At 32.5% G+C, this 21366-nt stretch overlaps 3 protein-coding genes across 3 annotated transcripts; all 3 read left to right on the plus strand.

Annotated features, from left to right (window-relative positions):
• The first annotated feature begins 5520 nt into the window (after positions 1 to 5520).
• On the plus strand, positions 5521 to 6688 carry LOC121239725 (dehydration-responsive element-binding protein 1F-like). The gene has a single exon (XM_041137030.1). It carries the CDS (start codon positions 5584 to 5586, stop codon positions 6379 to 6381), a length of 798 nt encoding a protein of 265 aa, XP_040992964.1. The 5' UTR covers positions 5521 to 5583; the 3' UTR covers positions 6382 to 6688.
• Positions 6689 to 13407: 6719 nt separating this feature from the next.
• Positions 13408 to 14249, plus strand: LOC121239880 (stress-response A/B barrel domain-containing protein At5g22580). The gene is made up of 2 exons (XM_041137235.1): positions 13408 to 13638; positions 13843 to 14249. The coding sequence occupies exons 1-2, from the start codon at positions 13520 to 13522 to the stop codon at positions 14039 to 14041; spliced, it is 318 nt and encodes a 105-aa protein (XP_040993169.1). The 5' UTR covers positions 13408 to 13519; the 3' UTR covers positions 14042 to 14249.
• Positions 14250 to 14412: 163 nt separating this feature from the next.
• On the plus strand, positions 14413 to 16008 carry LOC121239879. Its single transcript, XM_041137233.1, has 2 exons — positions 14413 to 15786; positions 15883 to 16008. Exons 1-2 carry the CDS (start codon positions 15042 to 15044, stop codon positions 15978 to 15980), a joined length of 843 nt encoding a protein of 280 aa, XP_040993167.1. The 5' UTR covers positions 14413 to 15041; the 3' UTR covers positions 15981 to 16008.
• The last annotated feature ends 5358 nt before the right edge of the window (positions 16009 to 21366 follow it).

Genomic DNA, 21366 nt, shown 5'->3' on the forward strand with positions numbered 1-21366 from the left:
GTCGTGTTTTTGAAGAACATTTCATGTTCGAACGGTTATTTACTAACCGTTCGAACGTGAAAATATTAAGCGGGAGAAAATTCCCTCCTAATTTTCACGTTCGAACGTTAACATATGTGTTCGAACGTTATTGATTTATTATCGGTCGAAAATTAACAGTTCGAACTTTAATTTCTAACTGTTCAAACAGTATTGTAAATGTTTATTTATATTTTTTTTCATTACACCTTTTGAATAAAAGAACAACATTAATATATATAGACATATTAGATGATACTATAGTTTAATTGGCGGGATATTTTTCCACCACTGCAATAATCCATTCGAACTATAACAAATTACGTTCGAACGGTAATCCAGCTGTCTTGTTTTTGGCAGGATGTTTTCCCGCCATTTGCCTTGTCCGTTCGAATGTTTTTTTACGTTCAAACGTTAACATATGTGTTCAAACGGTTTACGAGTACCGTTCGAACACATATCCTTTATGTTTCAATATAACTTTTTTCATCATTAAATGAAAAGTACTATAACATCATATGTATTAGTTATATATACTATCATATATAATGTAATATATACTATCATATATATAGTAATCTATACTAAATATATAGTATATATATATAGTAATATATATTATCATATATGTAGTGACCTATACTATCATATATATTATTAAGATCATATGTATTAGTAATATATACTCACATATATATAGCCTCAAATATACTAAGGTCACATAATAAAGTGTAGAGAAATTTATAAGATGATAGTATATTAGTAAGCTATACTCTATATATATATATGTTGTATAATGTCATATATAACTTTAGTAGGTAAAGTATAATGGAATATATAATATGACATATATTAGTTAAGTATAAACTCATACCATATAGCACTACATGCTATTATGTGGTACTATATACATATTAATATCTCATATATAACACTTTGATAGTAAAGTATTATGATATATTACAATTATACTATAAAAAAATATTTTATAAGTTATTATGCTTTCATTTAAAGTATTCTACTATCATAATATATATTATAATATTACATATATATTACAGTATATATAATCTACGATAATAGTATATATATTATAACAATTTATAGGAATATAAATATAGTATACATTTAATATATTTTTTAATAAACTTACAAAACTTCTGTTCGAACGTGAAATAGTAACGGTCGAACGGTTTTATATTAACGTTCGAACTTTAACTATTAACGTTCGAACGGTTATGCACGTATAAGTTATCGCAGGCAGCTCCTTCTCTCACGCCGTCGTCCCCACCGTTTGAAAAAGCGAGAAAACGTTTGAACGCACTACATTCACCGCCGTCTGCCGTCGTGATCAGCACATACGTCAATCACTTTTCCTCCCAAGTAAAGGTATGTATTTTCAAACTCATTTTACCGTTTATTTTATAATTTTATGGTTTTATTTGTTTTTTTTTAAATTGTATTTTTTCATCAATAATTACCGTAGAACATCATAAATCTATCGTAGAATGTTTAGAAATGAAGAGTACTTTGTTTTTAGTCGAAGAAACCACGGAATCGATTAATTTTTGAGTATTTTCATGGCCACTGAGTTGACTCAGCCATGGCCGAGTTAGATCTGTTTTACGTTCGAACGGTATTAACCAGTCCGTTCGAACGGTAAACCTGTACGTTCGAACTTGATCGACACTTTCGAACGTTATTAATTGTCCATTCTACCATATATTTAGACGTTCGAACGCTAATTATTAAATTCATTCCATTAACATTTTATTAGCTTATTAAATTGTTTTCATCGTTTAATTGATTATATATTCTATCAATTAATTTATTAAATTGCTATTAGTATATAATTTTGTAAATCTTTTAGTCGTAATTAGATTTTATCACTAATCTTGAATGTATATTTTATTTTTAAAATTTCAGGATCATAATAATGTCTTATCGGGGCAGTAAACGTGGTAGATCAGGAGAACCTTCCATCCAAACAGTTCGAGAGCGGACCGTTTTACTTGAGCGACAGGTGAAACTGTCTGATTTTGTCGCTCTTATATGGGAGGGTCATTCCCTCCCATCAGTATTCAATGATCGTGGTTGGGCACCAATCTTAGATCAGCGAGAAGAAGGAATGGAGATCGTTTCCTTCATTGAGATCGTTACTGAGTTCTATAAAGAGCTCGGTGCTGCTAGCCCAGACGATGGAGGGGCATATAGGATCTGTGTCCGAGGAGCTCCTGTTATATTTTCAGCAGACGGACTCGCTGTATATCTGGGTACCTAGGCTTCTTGATGCCTATCCAAACCTGCCGCCTAGAGAGTCTGGTCCTTCAGGTGATGCAGCTATGTCTCAGGACAAGGGACTAGATTACACAGATGAGATCGATACACTTGCTGATCACGAGATCAGAGACTTGATTGTTGGTCCAGATGCTCCAGTGTACGATGGCTCCAAGAGTATTAGGCAGGCAGATTTATCTTCATTCTTCAAGATTATGAATTTGATCATTGCAAATAATATTGACCCACGGCAGCACAAGACGGAGATCGGCATGGATCGAGCGAGATTTATGATACGGGTCGCTCGTGGCATTCCGATCGACCTCGTTGGTTATATATTTGAGAGAATCCGATCAGAGGTACGGTTCATTACGACAGATATACTTCCGTTTGGGATCCTCATCACTCGTTTTTGCTACATGCCGGGGTTGTGTCCGAACCTGCCGAGCGTTCCCGATTTCCGATGGCACCGATCAACAGCACCACCCTATCACGGAGCACGGGACACTCTAGATTTCATTTTCGTGGGGCTGTTCCTGACAGGGCTGAGATTCAGAGAGATGCGCAGCCGGGAGATACTGGAGTATCGGCTGGTGAGACATCTACACAGGCTGAGACATCACGCACATATATTCGCGAGGAGATGGCTGACATATTGCGTGCTGAGATCAGCGTACACACATCAGCAGTGATTGATGCAGTGCATACTGCCATGTCTGAGTTGCGTACAGAGATTATGGCTACCGTCTCTGGGTTACGTACAGAGGTTAATGAGTTACGTACAGTGATTAATGCCAATAATGCAACTCAGGTCACAGTTAGTACTCGACTGACACAGGTAGAGACACAATTAGCTGCAGTCGAGGATGTGTGTAGAGACCTCGCATCACAATAGTTTTTATCTTTTATTTATATTTTCTTTTGTTGTAATTATGAACAATATATATGGCATTTTGATAATTTGTTTTATTTGGTTGATTAATATATATGTGGTTGATAATATTTATTTAACTAAAAATCTTATTTAACGTAAAAGAAATTATTAAAATATTTTAAAATTAATTACATAAAATTAATTAATGAATTTGTATATATGATATATATTTTTTATATTTTGAGTTTCGTACCGAGATTAATATTATACCTTCGAATGTATAAATGTGGTGCTTGAATATGTTCTAACTAAATATATTCCGTTCGAACGGTTTAGAAACCTTCCCACCAGGATTTACCACCAAATATTTTCCGTTCGAACACAACAAATTCTCGTTCGAACGTTTTTGAACTTTCCCCGCCATAATAAAGTAATTATCGGCCAAATTTTACTGTTCGAACGTATTTTTTCACTTTCGAACGGAAAAATTTTTTTGAGACGATTTAATTCGTCACAGAAAATACTGTTCGAACGGTTATTTTGACGTTCAAACGATTTTCTAAATTCATCGATTTTTTGGGACGAAATTTAAATTTCGTCTCAAAAAATGACTTTTAGGGATGAAAAAAATTTCGTCCCTAAATAATTTCGTCCCAAAATCTCAAATTTGTTGTAGTGTCTCAGGCGCCATTGACAAGTGATCTCTCTCGATCGATATATACATGAGTGGTTCTAGTACTGTTCCGTCTGCATGCATCTATCTATTTTGTGTGCCGTCTAATATAAATTATATTTTTCTTTTTACTTTTTATTTCAAATATTTTTTAAATATATTTAAATATTTAAAAAAAATTCGTACACTAAAGAAATTTTTTTAAAAAAAAATTAAATATATAAGTGATCAAAATGAAGGGATAAAATAAAATGGTATACTAGCATTATATATATAAGGGTATAGTAGCATTAAAATGAAATGGTATTCTATATATAAACTGACCAGATTAATATCTTAGAAAAATTAAAAGCGCGCGCCTGATCTGATCTTGGATCATTATAAGTCAACTCGATCCCACGGCTTTCTTGTTCATCTTTTAAGTTGCATATCGCATGGTAGAATAGGACTGATCCTATGACTAAGACCAGTACAACTTGAATTAATTGATGGTTCATCTGATCATTGAATATATGTGTGCATCATGCATGCATGGTACGTACATGAGTAGGTAATGATAGTGACAGCTCTTTGTAATGGCCATGATGGGGATCTTTGGCACCGCATGCATGCATGCATGCTTGATATAATTATATACAACTTAAAAAATTGGTTTTTTTATTTTTCTTCTTCTTCTTTTCTTGTTTTTGTTTTGTTTGTGTCACGTTCTGATCACTGGCGAGCTTCAAATATTGCACCATCATGTGTATTGATCCCCATATACTGCAATAAGCTTTTAGCTAAATAATTATATTGAGCTAGTGAATAAAAAACCAAAACAGAAAAGCAATATATATATATATATATATATATATATCTCACAAATTGCTATGAGAAATTAAGCTCATGTAATATTTAAATATCAAGAAAATATTTAAAACCCTTAATTTTAAGTTCCTCTTGAATTATATTTTAAACTTCGAAAATTATTTGAAGCCTTGTAATAATTTAGAAGAAGGCTCATTTACGACCGAAAATATATAATAGAAAAATCAACTCTTTGTAAGTTTTTGAAATTATATAGTATAAGTACTTTTTGCTTGGAATTCATCATGTACAATGAAAACAACTCATTTGGTTACACAAATGAGATGATATGAAGGTTGAATAAAATATTATTAAAATATAATTTTTTAATATAATTTTTTTTTTAAGATTTGAAAAAGTTAAATTGTTTATTGTATTTTGTGTGGATATTTGAGAAAGTTGTAATAATTAGATGAGATGATTTATGTAACCAAACGAGACTAATAATCATATTGAATAGAGGTTTAGAGCACAACTCATCGATCATAAATAAATTTAATGGGAAGTTAAACTTAATGTCGACATTCTATAAATTAAGAACCAGAAAAGCAAACACAGACAGAAACTTCAAACTTGGAACTAATAACATCATGTATCCAGAAGTCTAACAAGTACTACAATTAACATTCACACATACATGGATGTAATTTCAAATAGGCGCCTCTTTTGTTGTTTCACGTGCCCAAAAATGCGACCCTCCGGCCGTGTTCCCCGTGTTCGATCGTTGTACTGTTTAATTTGCTAATTCGTACGTTCCTAAAGCCAAATATGGTGGACATTTAATTATATAAATATCATTCAGATCACAATGATCGATCCATGCACTCTGATCTCTAAGCTAATTATAAATTAGCTAGCTACGATCCCTCACCCAATTCAGCATATATAATGCACAATGGACTCTGAAAATATTCAGTCTTTGTTTTCCTCATCATCATCATCATCTTCCTCATGCCAGCTTTCTCCATACAGAGCATGGCAGAACCCTAACCCTCCATTAATATCCCAAGCTCCATGCATATCATCACAGAAGCGAATTAAAGCCGGGAGAAAGAAGTACAAAGTGAGGCGCCACCCATTATATAGAGGTGTTCGGCAAAGAAATGGCAAAAACTGGGTTTCTGAAGTACGTACTGGACCGAAAAGTAAGTCGAGAATATGGTTGGGGACTTATGCTGCCCCAGAAATGGCAGCTAGGGCATATGATGCGGCTGCCTTAGCAATTCGGGGAACTATGGCTGTGCTCAATTTTCCTGACTCAGCTTGGCTTGTTCCACGAGCTAGGTCATCTTCTCCTAGGGATATACAGGTGGCCGCTTTAATGGCTGCCGAGGCTTTTAAGCCAGGCGTTGTATCGTCTTCCTCCTGCTCCTCCAGTACTACCCTTCTACCTAATAAGACCCAAGATAAGGTTTTGGAAACTTCCAAGGGAGAGAACAAAGATCAGAAGGTCTTAGAACCTTTGTCATTAGAAATTGTCTCTGGTAATAAGAGCTCCTCTGATGATGGTGAAGAGGTTCCAAACCAGTATAGTACGTTTTTCTTTGACGAGGAAGCATTGTTCAATATGCCAGGTTTATTGGACAGCATGGCGGAGGGCTTGATTCTTACACCACCAGCTATAGGTGGAGGATTTGATTGGGATGATCATGACTTTACATGTGACATGGATTTGACTTTATGGAGCGATTGATTATATCAAATTAGGTCATGTTGGCAGCAGATATATCAAGATGAGGCCAGAAAGAGATCATGCATTCATGTGATCATCATAATTTGCCGGCCAACTAAGGATCGATAATATATATAGCATGATTAGCTATACGTACGGTAAACTATATACATACATACATATATACATACATACATATATACATACATATATATATCTCAGAAATTTGGGATATATTTAGCAGCGACAAAATTAGTTAATGCAAAAGATTGAAAAATCGTCGGTACTAAACATCATTTCCAACTGTTTTTGAATGGTTGCCATAGTTCTAGGGTAAACACATGCATAATAAGCTATATATATATATATATATATATATATATATATATATATATATATATATGTATATGCAAGTACTAGCTAGTTTCTTTTACCATTGCAAGAAGATCTCCTTCCTTGTAACGATTAATATATGTGGTCATAATTGCTAAAACTCTAGATTTCGCAATGATATCTTTCATTTGGAAAATATTAATTTCGTCGTGATTGATTGCCTATATCATAATTTAGACTCCGTTTGAATGGTGAAAGTGTTCATATCATCTTATCTCATTTCATTTTGTCTGATTATTATTACAACTTTCCCAATTTTCTATATAAAATATAATAAACAATTCAATTTTTTCAAATTCTAAAATAATAATAATATTAAAAGATAATATTATAATAATATTTTATTCAATTTTTAGCTTTCATCTAAAACTATCTCATCTCATCTCACTATCCAAACTGCAGCTTAGAGACAATTGCTATTGAATATCGGTGAATATAAATAAAAATTCAGTTGATAATAATTGATTCGTAGAACTTGTATTTATTCAGTACCGCAATTATGATCATCTCCTTCATTACAATATTATGTTTTGAAATAGTATATTAACTAAAAGTCACCACTTTCATGATCAAGAAAAATCACATATATATATATATAGTTAATATGCTATAACCTAATTACCAAATGAAATTTCCAATTCAATCATTATTGACAATGTTGAGTCCATTTATATATAGGCTCACCCTTCCATTGTTGTAAATGATTCTAATTTTGGGGCCCTGAGTAAATAAGCTTAATTTACGAAAATTATACGGAAATATCTATTAATTCCTTTTCACACCCAAAGATGAAAATCGAGTTTTAGTAAGAATAAGATTAAGAGTAATGTTAGATATATCTCTAGGATGTGCATGCAAGCCCCACACACATTTTTTTTTTAAAAAAAGTAGTGTCCACCATTAAAAATTAAATAATTTTTTCAAGTAAGTTCTAGATTATTCACTTTTTTTAAAGGGATGCGTGGGGCTTGCATACCCTAAGAGCTTGCATACTCTAGGATTGCAAATATCATTTCTATATTAATACGATGAAATTTTCAAAGGCATAACCAATGCATGTGTAACGCGATATTGTCAAACCTACTAGTTTGATTGGTGATCATTATAATGGAAGTTTAACAGAAATTTTTGAAGCTAAACTCATTTTAAAAAATAAATATATAAATTGGCCTCCCAACTATCATTTCTTTTACAATTTGACCACAAAACTTATATCAGTGTCATCCCTTAGTAGCCCAGTTTACCCCCTCATTAAGTTCTAACCATTTAGGTAGATAACAAATAGATAACAGTACTATCTTAATGCATGGTTAGAGCTTAAACCTTATATCATTTACAAAAAAGAAAAAGGAAAAGCAAAGCGAAAGGTTATTACTTTACACCCTAAACAGCCATATTTCTTTTTGCAATTTGGCACTAATTAACTGTCAATAAATTTCTCAATTTGGGAAACAATATTTACAGTCCTATCTAGGGTGTGTATAAGTCACACACATTCCCTTTAAAAAAAGTGGATAAATATGATATCTACATGAAAAAAAATTAATTTTTTTAATAGTACATCCTACTCTTAATTTTCAAATAAAGTGCGCGAAGTTTGCACAACCTATCCTAAGATTGTCATGAAGCTCCAGTCTTTTCAATAGATCAAGAAATTGATAATACATCATTATCCTTATTACAAAATTTGTATAAGCAACAATATCTGTGCCCATCAATATGAAATTTGCTTGAGAGAGAGGCGCGTAGGGGATTATCCACGAGTACTGGACAAACAAGAGGGCCCATTGAGCAAAGACCCAACTACGAGGCCGTCAAACTGAAGCCTTGGAGATAGACTCGTGATCATGAAATGATCAGCAGCTCTACTAGTACTGTAGATAACTATATATATATATATGGAACATGGCACATGAGGGATCATATACTATATATACATAGTCCTATCATTATCTCATTTCACCTCGATCATTTAATTTTGTCGAGATGGGATCACATGCATGCATGCATGCATATTATATGCTATATTGAGATGGAGTTGGATGCACGTACGTGTGACAAAAAGAACAAGAGCTAATTATAATTAAAGATCATGATCACAGTGATGATTGTGTGTACTATTTATTGAAATATGAAGTAGCATATTTGCAAGGAAGAAAGTTATTAAGAATGAATAGATTTGAACTTTGAAATTACATTTACTGCTAGTTTCAAGAACAAATTCAAGCAAAACATCCCATGATCTTGCGGTATGTAAGAAGAATTATACACACACACGTTATTCATTCATGTTTTTCTAGTTACAAACTTACAACTTTTTTATCACTGTGATCTTCTCCATTAACACATGTTAAAAATATAAATAATCAAATCTATCTGATCTTCCTTAAATTTTTTAGACAAGTAATGATTTCACATAATAACAGAGTATAGGTTCTAAATTCTAACACTGACTCTACATTTTATCTAATTAATTAAATATTCCACATGCTAGACCCACTTATTGAATAAAAGTCTAGCCCACACGTGAAAATAAGTGTTAGGAATATAAATAATTAAACCTAGTAATTATTTCTGTCATAATTAGTTTAAATTAACTTTTAGAACAAATAACAATTTAACAAACACATATATAGTTCAATTAAATCCATTGCATCTCGCCCTAATGTGGCACCTCCCATGGCATTTCTCTCTTTGTAGTAGTACTAACAATTAGTACCAACTCAAATCACATGCATATAGATCAGTGACCCTTTGCTTTGCTAATATTATATTATAGTACTTTATTGTCCAAAAAAACTGAGAACATGTCTTTATTTATTTTTATATATTCAGCAAGAAAAAAAAAAGGTATTTATTTATTTTTTATTTGGCTTTTGAATACCATTATGTGGGTGTTATAGGATGACTATAATTTTTTTTAAACCTTTATCTCTTTGAAATATTGGAGTAGATCAGCTGTAAAATCCATGGCAATTCTGTGCGGTGGTGTTATATTTCTTAAGAGACAAAAACAAGAGCTATATGCCAATAAGGACGAATCAAGGGGGGGTCAACCACGGATTTTGTAATTTAAAAAAGAAAAGATTTAGGTCCCGTTTGGATACATAAACGGTTTCATCTCATCAAAATTATAACTTTTCCAAATTCTCACACAAAATATAATAAGTAATTCAACTTTTTCAAATCTCAAAACAATAATAATATTAAAAAATAATATTCTAACAATATTTTATTTAACTTTCATTTAAAATCATCTTATATCATCTCACGATCCAAACAGAGCGTTAAAAATAATATTCTAACAATAAATATATTTTAATATTTATATATTGAAAAAGAAAAATATTAAGAATAAGCTTATATTTATATTTTATGTTTCTATAAATTGAAAAAATGATAAAAGAAAAAACTATATATGATCTTAATATTAGATATAAGTAAAGTATAACTTTCTTGTTATTATTGTATGCATTTTATTAATGGAATCAGAACCCATATATTGCTTTTGTCTGCTAGCAATTATATATTTAGCACCCATATTATGATAACCGTATTTGAAAATTATTAGCAAAATTCATGTTTATTTTTCTCATTTTTTTCCAAACATTTGAATTTTATAAAACTAAAATGACTTTCATTTAAATAATTAAAATATACATTTACTCAAGATGATGTCAAATACAATTGCCAAATGTGTGGTGGTACCTAGCAGGACTCGTACGTTTTAATTTCCACTGACAATCAGGTGATTATAATATTTGATCCACTCCTTAACATCTCCATAATATTTAAAGCTACATTAGTTTTTTATGACAAGAATTTTAAACTTTTCAAAATGAAAAAAAAAAAAAAAAGTATTGCACACACTTTTAAAAACAAATGCTTAATAAAAGGATCTTTTAAAACTAAATCTATAATTTGACTTGATTTGATATATTACGTTAGATTATAAAATTATATTTATTATAAAATAGGTTTAGCAAATCACCTTAAATCAAGTCAATTTGTAAGTTTATTTTTATAAAAAATCTTTACGATTATAAAACTTATCTTTATTAAAAAAAAAAAATCTATGTCAAATTAGAAAGTTAAATTTATTATAAAATAAATATAATATATTACATCAGAATAGCTCAATTTGTAAATAAATTTTATAGATTTAATATTATTATTATTATTATTTTGAGAGTAATCTATTTACTTGAATAATGAAAATGAGAGGTGCTCTTCTACTGTTCAGAGTAGCCTATTCTAAGTGATCTGGCCTTTTATTTTTTTTTCAATTTTTTTATTTATATTTTTTATGATTTTAAAATATTTTAAAAAATATTAATATATTAATAGTTATTTTTTTAATTATTAAGTAAAAAAAATAAAATAAAATAAAACATATGAGGTATTAAAATGAGAGGATAAATTAAATGAGTAAGTAGCTTTTTTCCAGAAAAATAATTGAGGCAAACTAAACCGTGTGGGTTAGATCGACAGCACTGTCATGGTACAGACGTCTGCACTAATTGTCCAGAACCAATCCTCTGTATTCAGTCAAAAAAAGAGGAGTGGTTGAAGGATTCTGGTTTGACCATTTGTACGATGACTGATTTCATGCACGATGCGACACTGATTCTGTCGGCAACGCATTAGGACAGGGTGAAAACGTTTCATGGGGAGTAACTTCACAAAAAAATTATTCAGTGACAAAAATTATAGTACTTGTCATCAATCTTATATAATATAGGTACACCCAGTATCCGTTTTTTTTTTTTTTTTTTTTTTTATTTGAATGTTTTGATTTTTTTTTTTGTTCATTTCTAACAATTAAATGAACAGAAATTCAGAAGAAAAATATATATTATATCTAATGAATAATCTATTTTATGATTTTTTTTAAACTCTCTTCTCTATGTGACTTTTTATTAGTGGTCAAGGAATATGTAAGTTTTGATTTAAAAAATTAAATAAATAGAGTTTAAATGTTGCATCAACATCTTTTTTATGAAAAAATATTCATAACATGTAAGCTTTGATTAAAAAAAAAAATCGGGTGCAATCTAGAACCTAGATTCTGGTTTTTAAAAACCAATTTCAATCCGGATTCCGGTCCAAGTATATCCAAGTTTCTAGACCGGAATCCAAATAAACAGTACTACTTATAATAATCTTCTCGGATTATTCTTACGTGGTTTTGCATGTACTATGTATTTGATTTTAGACTATTAATATTGGTTGCATAAGAATTCGTTGAATTTTCTAATGTGGTTGGAGATTAGGTTACAGACCAAACCCAACTTGAGGTAGTGCCTAAAACACACCGCCGTCTAGGTCCTTCCTGTCTGCTTTTCAACGGGTGTGGTACTACTGGTTATACTCCGGTAAAGAGACTATCTTCAATTGCCCCAACCTAATTTTTTTGTCTAGAAAAAAAGAAAAAAGAAATATTTGCTCAAATCTTGGAATTATTATGCTAAAAGACCATTTCAATAGAAAATCTTTATGCTGATTATAGATTCTTTAGTAGAATCAAATCCTTAGCTTGGATTTTTGATTAGCTTAGATATGACCTTGTGTTCCCAAAAAAGCTGTTCCGCGGAAACACTTAATCGTTTGGATGATTTATTAATTGGCCAAGACCAAATTCCAAAAGGGTTATTTCAGTTTAGCTGTCAATTTGAAAAGAATGGAATTCAGGAAAGCCGGCTGGCCCATCCCATAAACTTCATTAGTCATGTTTTCTTTACTTTTCATAAAGCAACCCAACTCACTAATTTATTGATCATGATTGAACCGTTCATCTACTCTCTTATAATAATTTGTACTTATTGACGAAGAAAATATCATTAATTTGCCTAAAAGAAGTTCAAACTTGTCAAGAAATTTCCAACTGCATGACCGTATCATGATCAATATTTGCAGAAAACACTGTTCAAGAAAATTGAAATAAATGTCACACTGCACTGCAACTTGGGTCATTAAAAAACGTGCATCATAATGCCAAGAAGAGACAAGCTGTTCATTTACAAAAAAAAAAAAAAAAAAGAGAAGCTGTTCAAAGCAACTCTCTCTGCATAAAAAGGATATATGCGTGTATGTATGGATATATGTATGTATATATGCATGCATGTAAAACATGGACAACGTTCTATCATAATTACATGATGCACCTCTGCGGAGGAGGTCATAGTTAAGATTCCTTAAGGATAAGTAGTGATATGGCAATATCCATGATTAATATTTGTCCAATAATATACCTCTGATCACATGGCTGCAAGAACGACATGGAGAAAAGTCCGACAGTCCGCATTGCATTCTGGTATTCAGAGGAGGAAAAGCTGATTAAAGAGGTAGAAATAAAGGGTCTGTCATCTCATGATTATGCCTACATAATAAAATGTGGTCACCAGAAAATTAGGCATAAACCCAGAAGAAAAAATTGGCAAAAAAGGACCCCATTCATGTGCCAAAGGGAATCCACGACAAAGAGACTTGGACAATCTGAGTGTGGGGTGGAGAGAAGATGTTGCTGACGAGTGGATTCATAGCCCCATGAAAGTTGTACGTTTCAAAATATGAGCTATAGATACTGTCCGAGAAAGGAGAGGCTGGGAAATGCGTCATGGGTTGTGGCAGTGGACAGATGGGACTGTGGATGTTGACACTTAAATAATAATGCAGATCGAGAGAACGTGATCATGACGTGTATATAAACTGGATTTTGGGTGGCCACAGTTTAGTTCAGGTGAGCTCAGCTAGCTAGCTAGTAACCATGGGAGATTTCAAGCACTTGGTGATTGCTAAGTTCAAGGAAGATGTGGTGGTGGAGGAGATTTTGAAAGGGATGGAGAAGTTGGCTTCTGATCTTGAAGCTGTCAAGTCCTTTGAATGGTACTGATCTTTGCTTCTTTTTTACCCTAAACTCTCTTCTCTTTTCTTTGTTCCCTCCCTTAATCTACAAAGTCAGGAGAATGCATGAGGGGAAATATACACAAACTGAAGTTCGAGCTGGGAAGTAACTTTGAGCCCATGAACCTCTATTATTCCATTTTATATCTGTTCATTTTATATGGTGGTTTTGTATCTTTCTGACAGGGGGCAGGACATTGAAAGCCAAGACATGCTTAGACAAGGCTTTACTCATGCCTTCATAATGACATTCCACAAGAAGGAAGACTTCACTGCATTTCTCGGTCATCCTAATCATGTCGAATTCTCCACAACATTTTCTGCAGCTATTGAAAAGATCGTGCTGCTTGATTTCCCAGCTGTTCTTGTCAAGGCGCCAGCATGATGATGATCAAGAAAACATTTAAAACAATAAAGAAATTAAGGTGTCCCAAGGAACAGTACTGGGACGTGTGTGCGCTTGTTTATGTATGCATCTGTATGTGTTCTTGCTAGTCTGATAATCACGGGTCTTGTTGCAGTACTTGATCTTGAAAAAAAAACAAGACCACGTTTGCTAATTTCTAGGCTGTATACTATGAATTTTTGTTCAACTTTGTGTTACATGATTTTTTTTATGCAAATAGTGGCCTGATTGCGGAGCCAAAAAAGGACAAAAAAACAGAAAAAAAAAAAAACAAACAAACAAATAAACAAACAAAAAGACAGGTTAGCAGCTAATTGTGGGATTTGGTACCCCTACTTTTTGACTTTGCTTCACCCTATCGGTTGCCACCAATAATTCAGGAACAGCTGCGTAATTAGCCATATTGAACAGATTGAAAACTATATGAGAGAAAAGGGGAGAAAAGCAAACATGCATAACACATAATATATATATGTTCAGATTTCTATTTTTTTCTAAGCATATAGTAGATTTCTATGATGAAGAGGAAATGAGTGCAGTAAATTTTTATTCAGTAAGAGAATTTTTTCTCAGGAAATGAAAAATCAAGAGAAAAACAAAGGATATATGGGAAAAAGAATCTTATAAAGGTGAGAAAATGATATATCACTGAAAAAGGGCAAAAGCAAATAGATATTCATGTTCTTTCTGAACATGCTGGTGGAACTCCACTAATGTTATCACAGAGAGAGAGAGAGAGAGAGAGAGAGACAGACAGAGAGTTAGAGATAAAACGATCATTATTATTCTTTTATCACATATACTCTCCAGAAAGAAGCCACCAGGGAATAAAAAAGTAATATCCATATGCAGATTAAAAGTAGATGCTTGTTTTCTCTCTCTCTCTCTTTTGTTTTTTTTTTTTTTTTTATGATCATCAAAGACACCATCCCAGCAATATTCTTCTTCAACGATTGAAAGATCAATCCAATTGAAGAAAATGCAGATCAGCAAGGATGAGCTCCTTCTTCTAAAACCTCTGCTTCTCATGCTCACTTTATTTTTCACTTCTGTAGCTCAAGATGCTCCAACAAGCTTTTGCGGCAAAATCCGAATCCAATACCCCTTTCTGAATAATTCGAATTCAACCGAGTCCTCTCTACTACACCGAATGATTCAATGCAAATCCCAGAAGCTATACTTTAGAACCTCAGTTGGTCTTTTTCCTGTATCTTCCATCAATTACACCAGAAAATTCCTGACCATCTCTCACCGCCGTTGCTCTTCTTCAGAACACTATGTGTCTCCTTTACTTCTCTCGGCTGGTTTTCCTCCTCCTCCTCCTCCATTGCTCAACTCACTTCTTCTCTTCAACTGCTCAAACAAAGCACATCCCTTTTCACCCGTTATCCGAAACTGCACTCGCTTCCCTGCATCATGTGGATCTTCTTCTAAAGTTCAGAAACTAGAACAAAAACCAGGAGTTCCTCATTCATCATGTTTACTTGTTGATGATCTGGAAAAGCTGGGAGTGGGTTTTAGTCCAAAAGATTTCGACTGCTCCCATTACAGCCATTTACACAGATCCTTATCTGGTGAAAGCTACGAAGAATATCATCATGAGCTGGGAACAAGGATTTCCTTTGACATTCCTGATCACGTACCGAATCCGTGTAACGAGTGCGAGAAACCTAATGGTAATTGTGGAGTTGGGTTGAGGTGCATCTGCCACCCAAACGAGTGCAGTACGTCTCCTGCTCCCTTGCTAGTTAATATAGATACATGGCTTAATTAAATATTATAATTTCTTCGTTAGCTGATTTTGGTGGATATTTTTGCAGAAGATAAGGTCATTTCTATGGGCGGATCCCTTGACACTTTTGGTATTGTTCTCTTTTCTTTGATTTCTTTGGTCCTTGTAATCATTTCCACTCAATGATGTATAAAATGAAAGGCAAAGTTCTATTTATGGGTTCTTTACCTGAAATATCATCATTCAATGAATCTATTCTTACCATAAATAAGTGTTTCTCTTGAGACAAGTTCCTCCCCTTAGATCTTATGATAAAAAATTATATTTCAATTTGTCATCTACTTAAAGCTTCAGTACTGTAGTGAGTAGATCACAAAACTACCATAGATTAAACTAAATGAGATCTGATTTTGATCTCTGTCTTTGGGCATTTATATATACAGTTTTGGTATAGGTCAGCCATCATGTGTGCATCTTGGCATGGTCTAACAGTGTCGGTTATAGTATTCCTCTGCCACAAGTAAAAGATTTTCTTAAATAAACTTTCAGAGTTTCGTCTTCTTCGATAAAAGAAAAAAAAAAAGGAAAGCAGATCACACAGAATTACAGCCAAAAGTTATTCAATAGGGGAATTACAGCCCAAACATCTAACCTCAGACAACATTCATGGCGCTGGCATTTTGCTAATATCCGTTACCCTTAAGACAACTTCGATCCATAAACTGCCAAGAAGATGAATAAGATCATGGGTGATTCTCTGCAGGTATCCGATGCAATAAAGATGTTCGAAACTCGTGCCTTGGATCTTGCGAGCATGAAAATGTCACCAAGCAGATCATCATTAACAAAGCTCATCCACCATGCATGCATTCTCATGTGCTGTTAAACAGCAATATATTGCAGCTTTGTTCGATTTAATACTCGATGATTTTTATTTTTATTTTTTTATCGAATGATAAAGAAAATAATTTTAAATGTATTGATGTATTTTTTTATTTTTAAAAATATTTAAATATATTAAAAAAATATAAATAAAAAAAATTATTTTTACAACTAACGGTAATACCAAACAGTATTACACGAGTGTCAGAGTAATACCGCTCTAATTAGAAACCATTATCACGGATTCAGAATTAAAAATAAACCTTAAAAATATAAGAAAAAATGAAAAAATGTTTAGAAATGGAAAATACGCTTAAGAAGCATAAAACGACAAGAATATATTCAAGATCGAACATCGTGGGAGAGGAAGATCCTCTGATCTCTCTCCCTTGTGGCCCCCAAATATCCGATGAGAAATGCTTGGGGACCCAAAAAATGTCCCGAATGGGATTTTTTTTTGTCCCAAATATCCGATTATCCGATTATTCTCATGTCCACTCCAGCGACGTCTGGGGATGGAGAGGGTCGGATTGATCAACATTTTTTAATTGATTGATCAACTATTTTTAATTTTGTGTTAAATTTTCATGTATAAAATGTTTTGTGTTTTTTATAAAAAATTTACTATGTATTAATCACTATTTACTTTCAATCCCATACTTAGAGTTTTTCAATAAAGTGTAAAGGTATTTTTAATAAGATATGAGAATGTTTTTCATGCATGCGGGGGTCACGTTGAGCGATAAATAGTAGCTAAGATGAATTTTTCTTTTTGTATAATACTATTTTCTTGATTTTAAAACAGAATGGCTTTCATTGTTTAACGGTCAAACTTTTAAGTTCTTTAGTTTTATATTTTATTTTTTTATATATGTCTTGGCATAATCTTTTTGGAGTACTCTTATGTCAATGTGAATCAATATATTAGTTTTTTTATTTTATCAAACGAATAATATTATAAAACATTCAAAATAAAAGACAGAGGGTTGGAGATCCCAACAACTGGCCCCCAAAAAAAAAAAAAATACCCTTTTGAATTGAACCGTAGGATCCACTCTAGTGCTTTCATGGCCCAAAATTCAAGAGAAGGGCGACCTTTATTAGTGGATTTTTGTGGAGTCCAAAAAATTGACAGCTTCGCTAAATTGAAGAAAAATTCTTTTTTTTATTTTTAATAAATAAATCACATTTTATTCATAAATAACATATAACTTTAATTTTAAAAAGTCAGTTACAAACGTTAATAGCTTATCAGACACTTCCGTGACTGACATGGTCTAATCTAAATAACAAATCTCTAAAGACCAAATCTAAAGTATCCATTCTCCATCGCCGCAACTATTTTGTCAGAAAAAATTTTCATAGCAAAATAAAATTAAAACGTCTCAAAATATGTCGACATTTGCAATGTAATTTGTCATTTTTAAAGGAGGACAAGAACGATGCAAAAGTCGTGGAATATGGTGGAAAAAACTCTATTTCCAACCAGGTTTTAGTGTTGTATGTCGTCGCAAATGTATTTTGTTGACGCAAATGGACTATCTTTTGCGGTGCTCTAGCTTGTCTCAATTACAAGTTAAAATGGCAACAAAAAACATGTCTTCATTTGTATCAATTGCCTTGGCGTCACAAATATTTTGGACGGTAGTTGTTAATAATGCATGATATGTTTTTCCAGCAATCAAAGCAAATATTAAGGAGCCACCGCAAATTGATGGCAAAAAAAAAAAAAAAAAATCAATGATATCACCTTGCCGCAAATGAGTTATTTTCTAGCATTGAATTTCTAGTCGGGAAACATACTGAAAATAATTTGCATTTTAGGAATATAAGAAATCCAAAAAATAGCTTAAATAAATATTAATGTTTCGATTTTATTTTTACAAACTGTCAAATTGATCATTAAAAATTCATGAACCTCAAATCATTTGATTATCAAAATCTCATATTGAACAATTCTGGCGAGATTTCCAAAGTAAGCTCATGAGTAAGAATCTCGTTAAATTGTTTGATTTACCCCTAATCATGGGTAGTGGAATACTTTGGCTACTATTGTAAACACAATGCTACATACCAATCATTATATATATTGACAGAATCATATCTTGCACCAAATCAGGGATTACACCAAATCAGAGATTACTCATTTCTAGGCATACGTTACACAATAATGTTTTCCTTATTTGTAAATTTCCTTACTTAGTTTCATTGTACATCTATATAATTTGTACAAAGTACAATACAAAAAATATATTGTTGAGTTATTCAAACACGTCTCCTTTTCTTTCTTAACAATATATATGGGCTTAGTAAAAAAATCAAAATATGTACACAGATCCCATATCAACTAAAAATATAGTACTAGTTTTTTTTTAGAGTCAATCTCATCTATATAGGCACATAAAGCTGTTGAGAAGTGCTTTTTTTTACATACATGTGAGTCAACTAAAGTACCAACATATATACATAGAATGTAACTAAACACACTCCAAATCTGACTTCTTTTGTTCTTGTGCACAAGCTCTATGGTATATATCATACAGACAACTTCAGTAGGTGTTATGCACTCTACATATGTGCCAGACTACTTTTGAGTCGTCTTTTTTATTGAAGTATGGTTAGAATTTGCCCAAGAACCTTAGATTTCATATCTTTTCGATCACTCATAAACTTGGTGATTACTTTGGTGCATTTTTCTGCATTTATTTCTAATAACACCAACTTGCATCACTTATCTATATATCATTGTAATCTACAATAATCTTTTAGAGTAGTCTTGCCTCAAAGTAGTATTCAAAGCTGATTGTAATATCTTAACCCACCAATTTACAACATGTACTGATCTACCCATTATTATATACCAATAATAAATAGCCAGCAGACCATATATGTAGTTTTTATAATTAACCAGCCCAAAATATTAATCATCATTGCAATTTATTATACATACGAAGTAATTAGAATTGGAGATGTACTTGTTTATCTTGTGTGGCCCCACAACAACTAAAATGCATGTAGCTGCCCAAGCACTATGCTAAATACAGTTAGTCTTCAATGCTCCATGGCTACTAAGCAATAAGAGTTTTAGAAAAGCTCTTTGCAACAGAAGTGTCATTCTTCACATTCCCAATAAAGTTGAACCAAAAATGAAATATCCAACCTCTAATTAAAAAAAAAAAAAAAAAAAAAAAAACAACATTGCCCTCATGTTATTCAATTCCAAGTTGTATCACCGCACCCTCGTCACACAACCAAAAATGCTAATAATCGGTTATCTATCTTTTAAGATCTTGAGTGCACCAAACCATGAATCCAAAAACCTACTCACATAATATATCATGTCAACCACCAAAATGTAATATCCTGTTGCATCTCATCAAAATTCAATGAAGCCCAAAAAATTATGTCTATCAAAGTTAGTCAGCTCCTTGAGTCTCCCTAGGAAACTCTTCCTGGAATTACTACTAGGACATCGAGTACATCATGAATTTATCAAACTCAACTTGATTTTCCAGAATTTTTCGAACACTTACTTTTAGTTCCTCAAGTTGGGTCTTGTAATATTGTGCATCATGTAATAATACACCTGCATTTTCACCACTTTGTGTTGTTCCTGATTATTCAGCCATCACCATCTCACCCAAACCACTTGCATATCCCGGTCTTTTGCCGAGAACCTCCCTGAAGATGATCACCGCCTCCTCCTTAGTTGGAGCTTCCAGTTCCATTGTATTCAGCTTCTCTACCATTTGGTTCTTCCATAATAATAAAAAATTCAATTTCAATCATTAGATTACAACGCCCTGGATACATAGATAACCATGACTCAATTAATTACAACAAAAATAGCATGCAACTTCTTTCAATGTTTAATGTTACTAACATAGATATCTTCAGTCAGGTCTATCACAAACTTCCCCTTCTTCCTCGACCATTAGGACTCTTTAAAAAAAATAATCAGATTTATGACACTCTCTCGCTGCAACATCCAATAACAAAAGTCACTTATAGGACCAACTATAGAGGTTTCAGAATATATACCAACCCCAAGTCATTATGATATTGTCATTACTTAAATGGAACAAGCACATAATTGTACCTTCTCTTCCAGTAATCGAACAGACGAATTCCTACTAGCTGTATGGTCAGTAAATTGTTGTTCCCTATTTTCCTTGCTTTGCAATGATAAGGTTTGGTCCAAAATATTAATGCAACACAATTTAATCAAAATTATCATGTCTAATGACATTTTAATGACAAATTCCGTTACTTGGCCAATTGCTGCCTTGTATTTAGCAATGCACTAAAAAGTAAAATTAGATTAAAACAAGCTCATGTCATTACCTTGAACTCTTTACTCTCCCATCTATGCATAATTTTCTCCAACCCATTTCATCCACCAACTCGGTGCCTCTTGTTAATGTTATTTTATGACTTCTATAACCAATGTAGATTTTATGTAAGTCTTAGTGAAAAGAGTTGAATCTCCTTCATAGTTAGTCCGTAATTGTCTTTTGATGGTTTTTCTTTTCTCATTATATGAGGAAATCATCCTAAACAAAATAGAAATAAACAAAAATTAGTATGAGTTAGGTAATGGAATTACACATGAAAACCCTGGATTGCATGATTAATGTCTTCCTTACTCGGACGCGATTACATAGCTCCTCCTCTTCAATTTCGGGCACAT

The sequence above is a fragment of the Juglans microcarpa x Juglans regia genome, chromosome 7D, assembly GCF_004785595.1.
Source record: "Juglans microcarpa x Juglans regia isolate MS1-56 chromosome 7D, Jm3101_v1.0, whole genome shotgun sequence".
NCBI lineage: Eukaryota > Viridiplantae > Streptophyta > Magnoliopsida > Fagales > Juglandaceae > Juglans > Juglans microcarpa x Juglans regia.

Coding starts and splice junctions, on each gene's coding strand:
- LOC121239725 (XM_041137030.1), top strand. CDS start 5,584: ATGGACTCTGAAAATATTCAGTCTTTGTTTTCCTCATCATCATCATCA.
- LOC121239880 (XM_041137235.1), top strand. CDS start 13,520: ATGGGAGATTTCAAGCACTTGGTGATTGCTAAGTTCAAGGAAGATGTG. Junction 13,639..13,842: donor GCTGTCAAGTCCTTTGAATG/GTACTGATCTTT, acceptor TCTTTCTGACAG/GGGGCAGGACATTGAAAGCC.
- LOC121239879 (XM_041137233.1), top strand. CDS start 15,042: ATGCAGATCAGCAAGGATGAGCTCCTTCTTCTAAAACCTCTGCTTCTC. Junction 15,787..15,882: donor CTGCCACCCAAACGAGTGCA/GTACGTCTCCTG, acceptor ATATTTTTGCAG/AAGATAAGGTCATTTCTATG.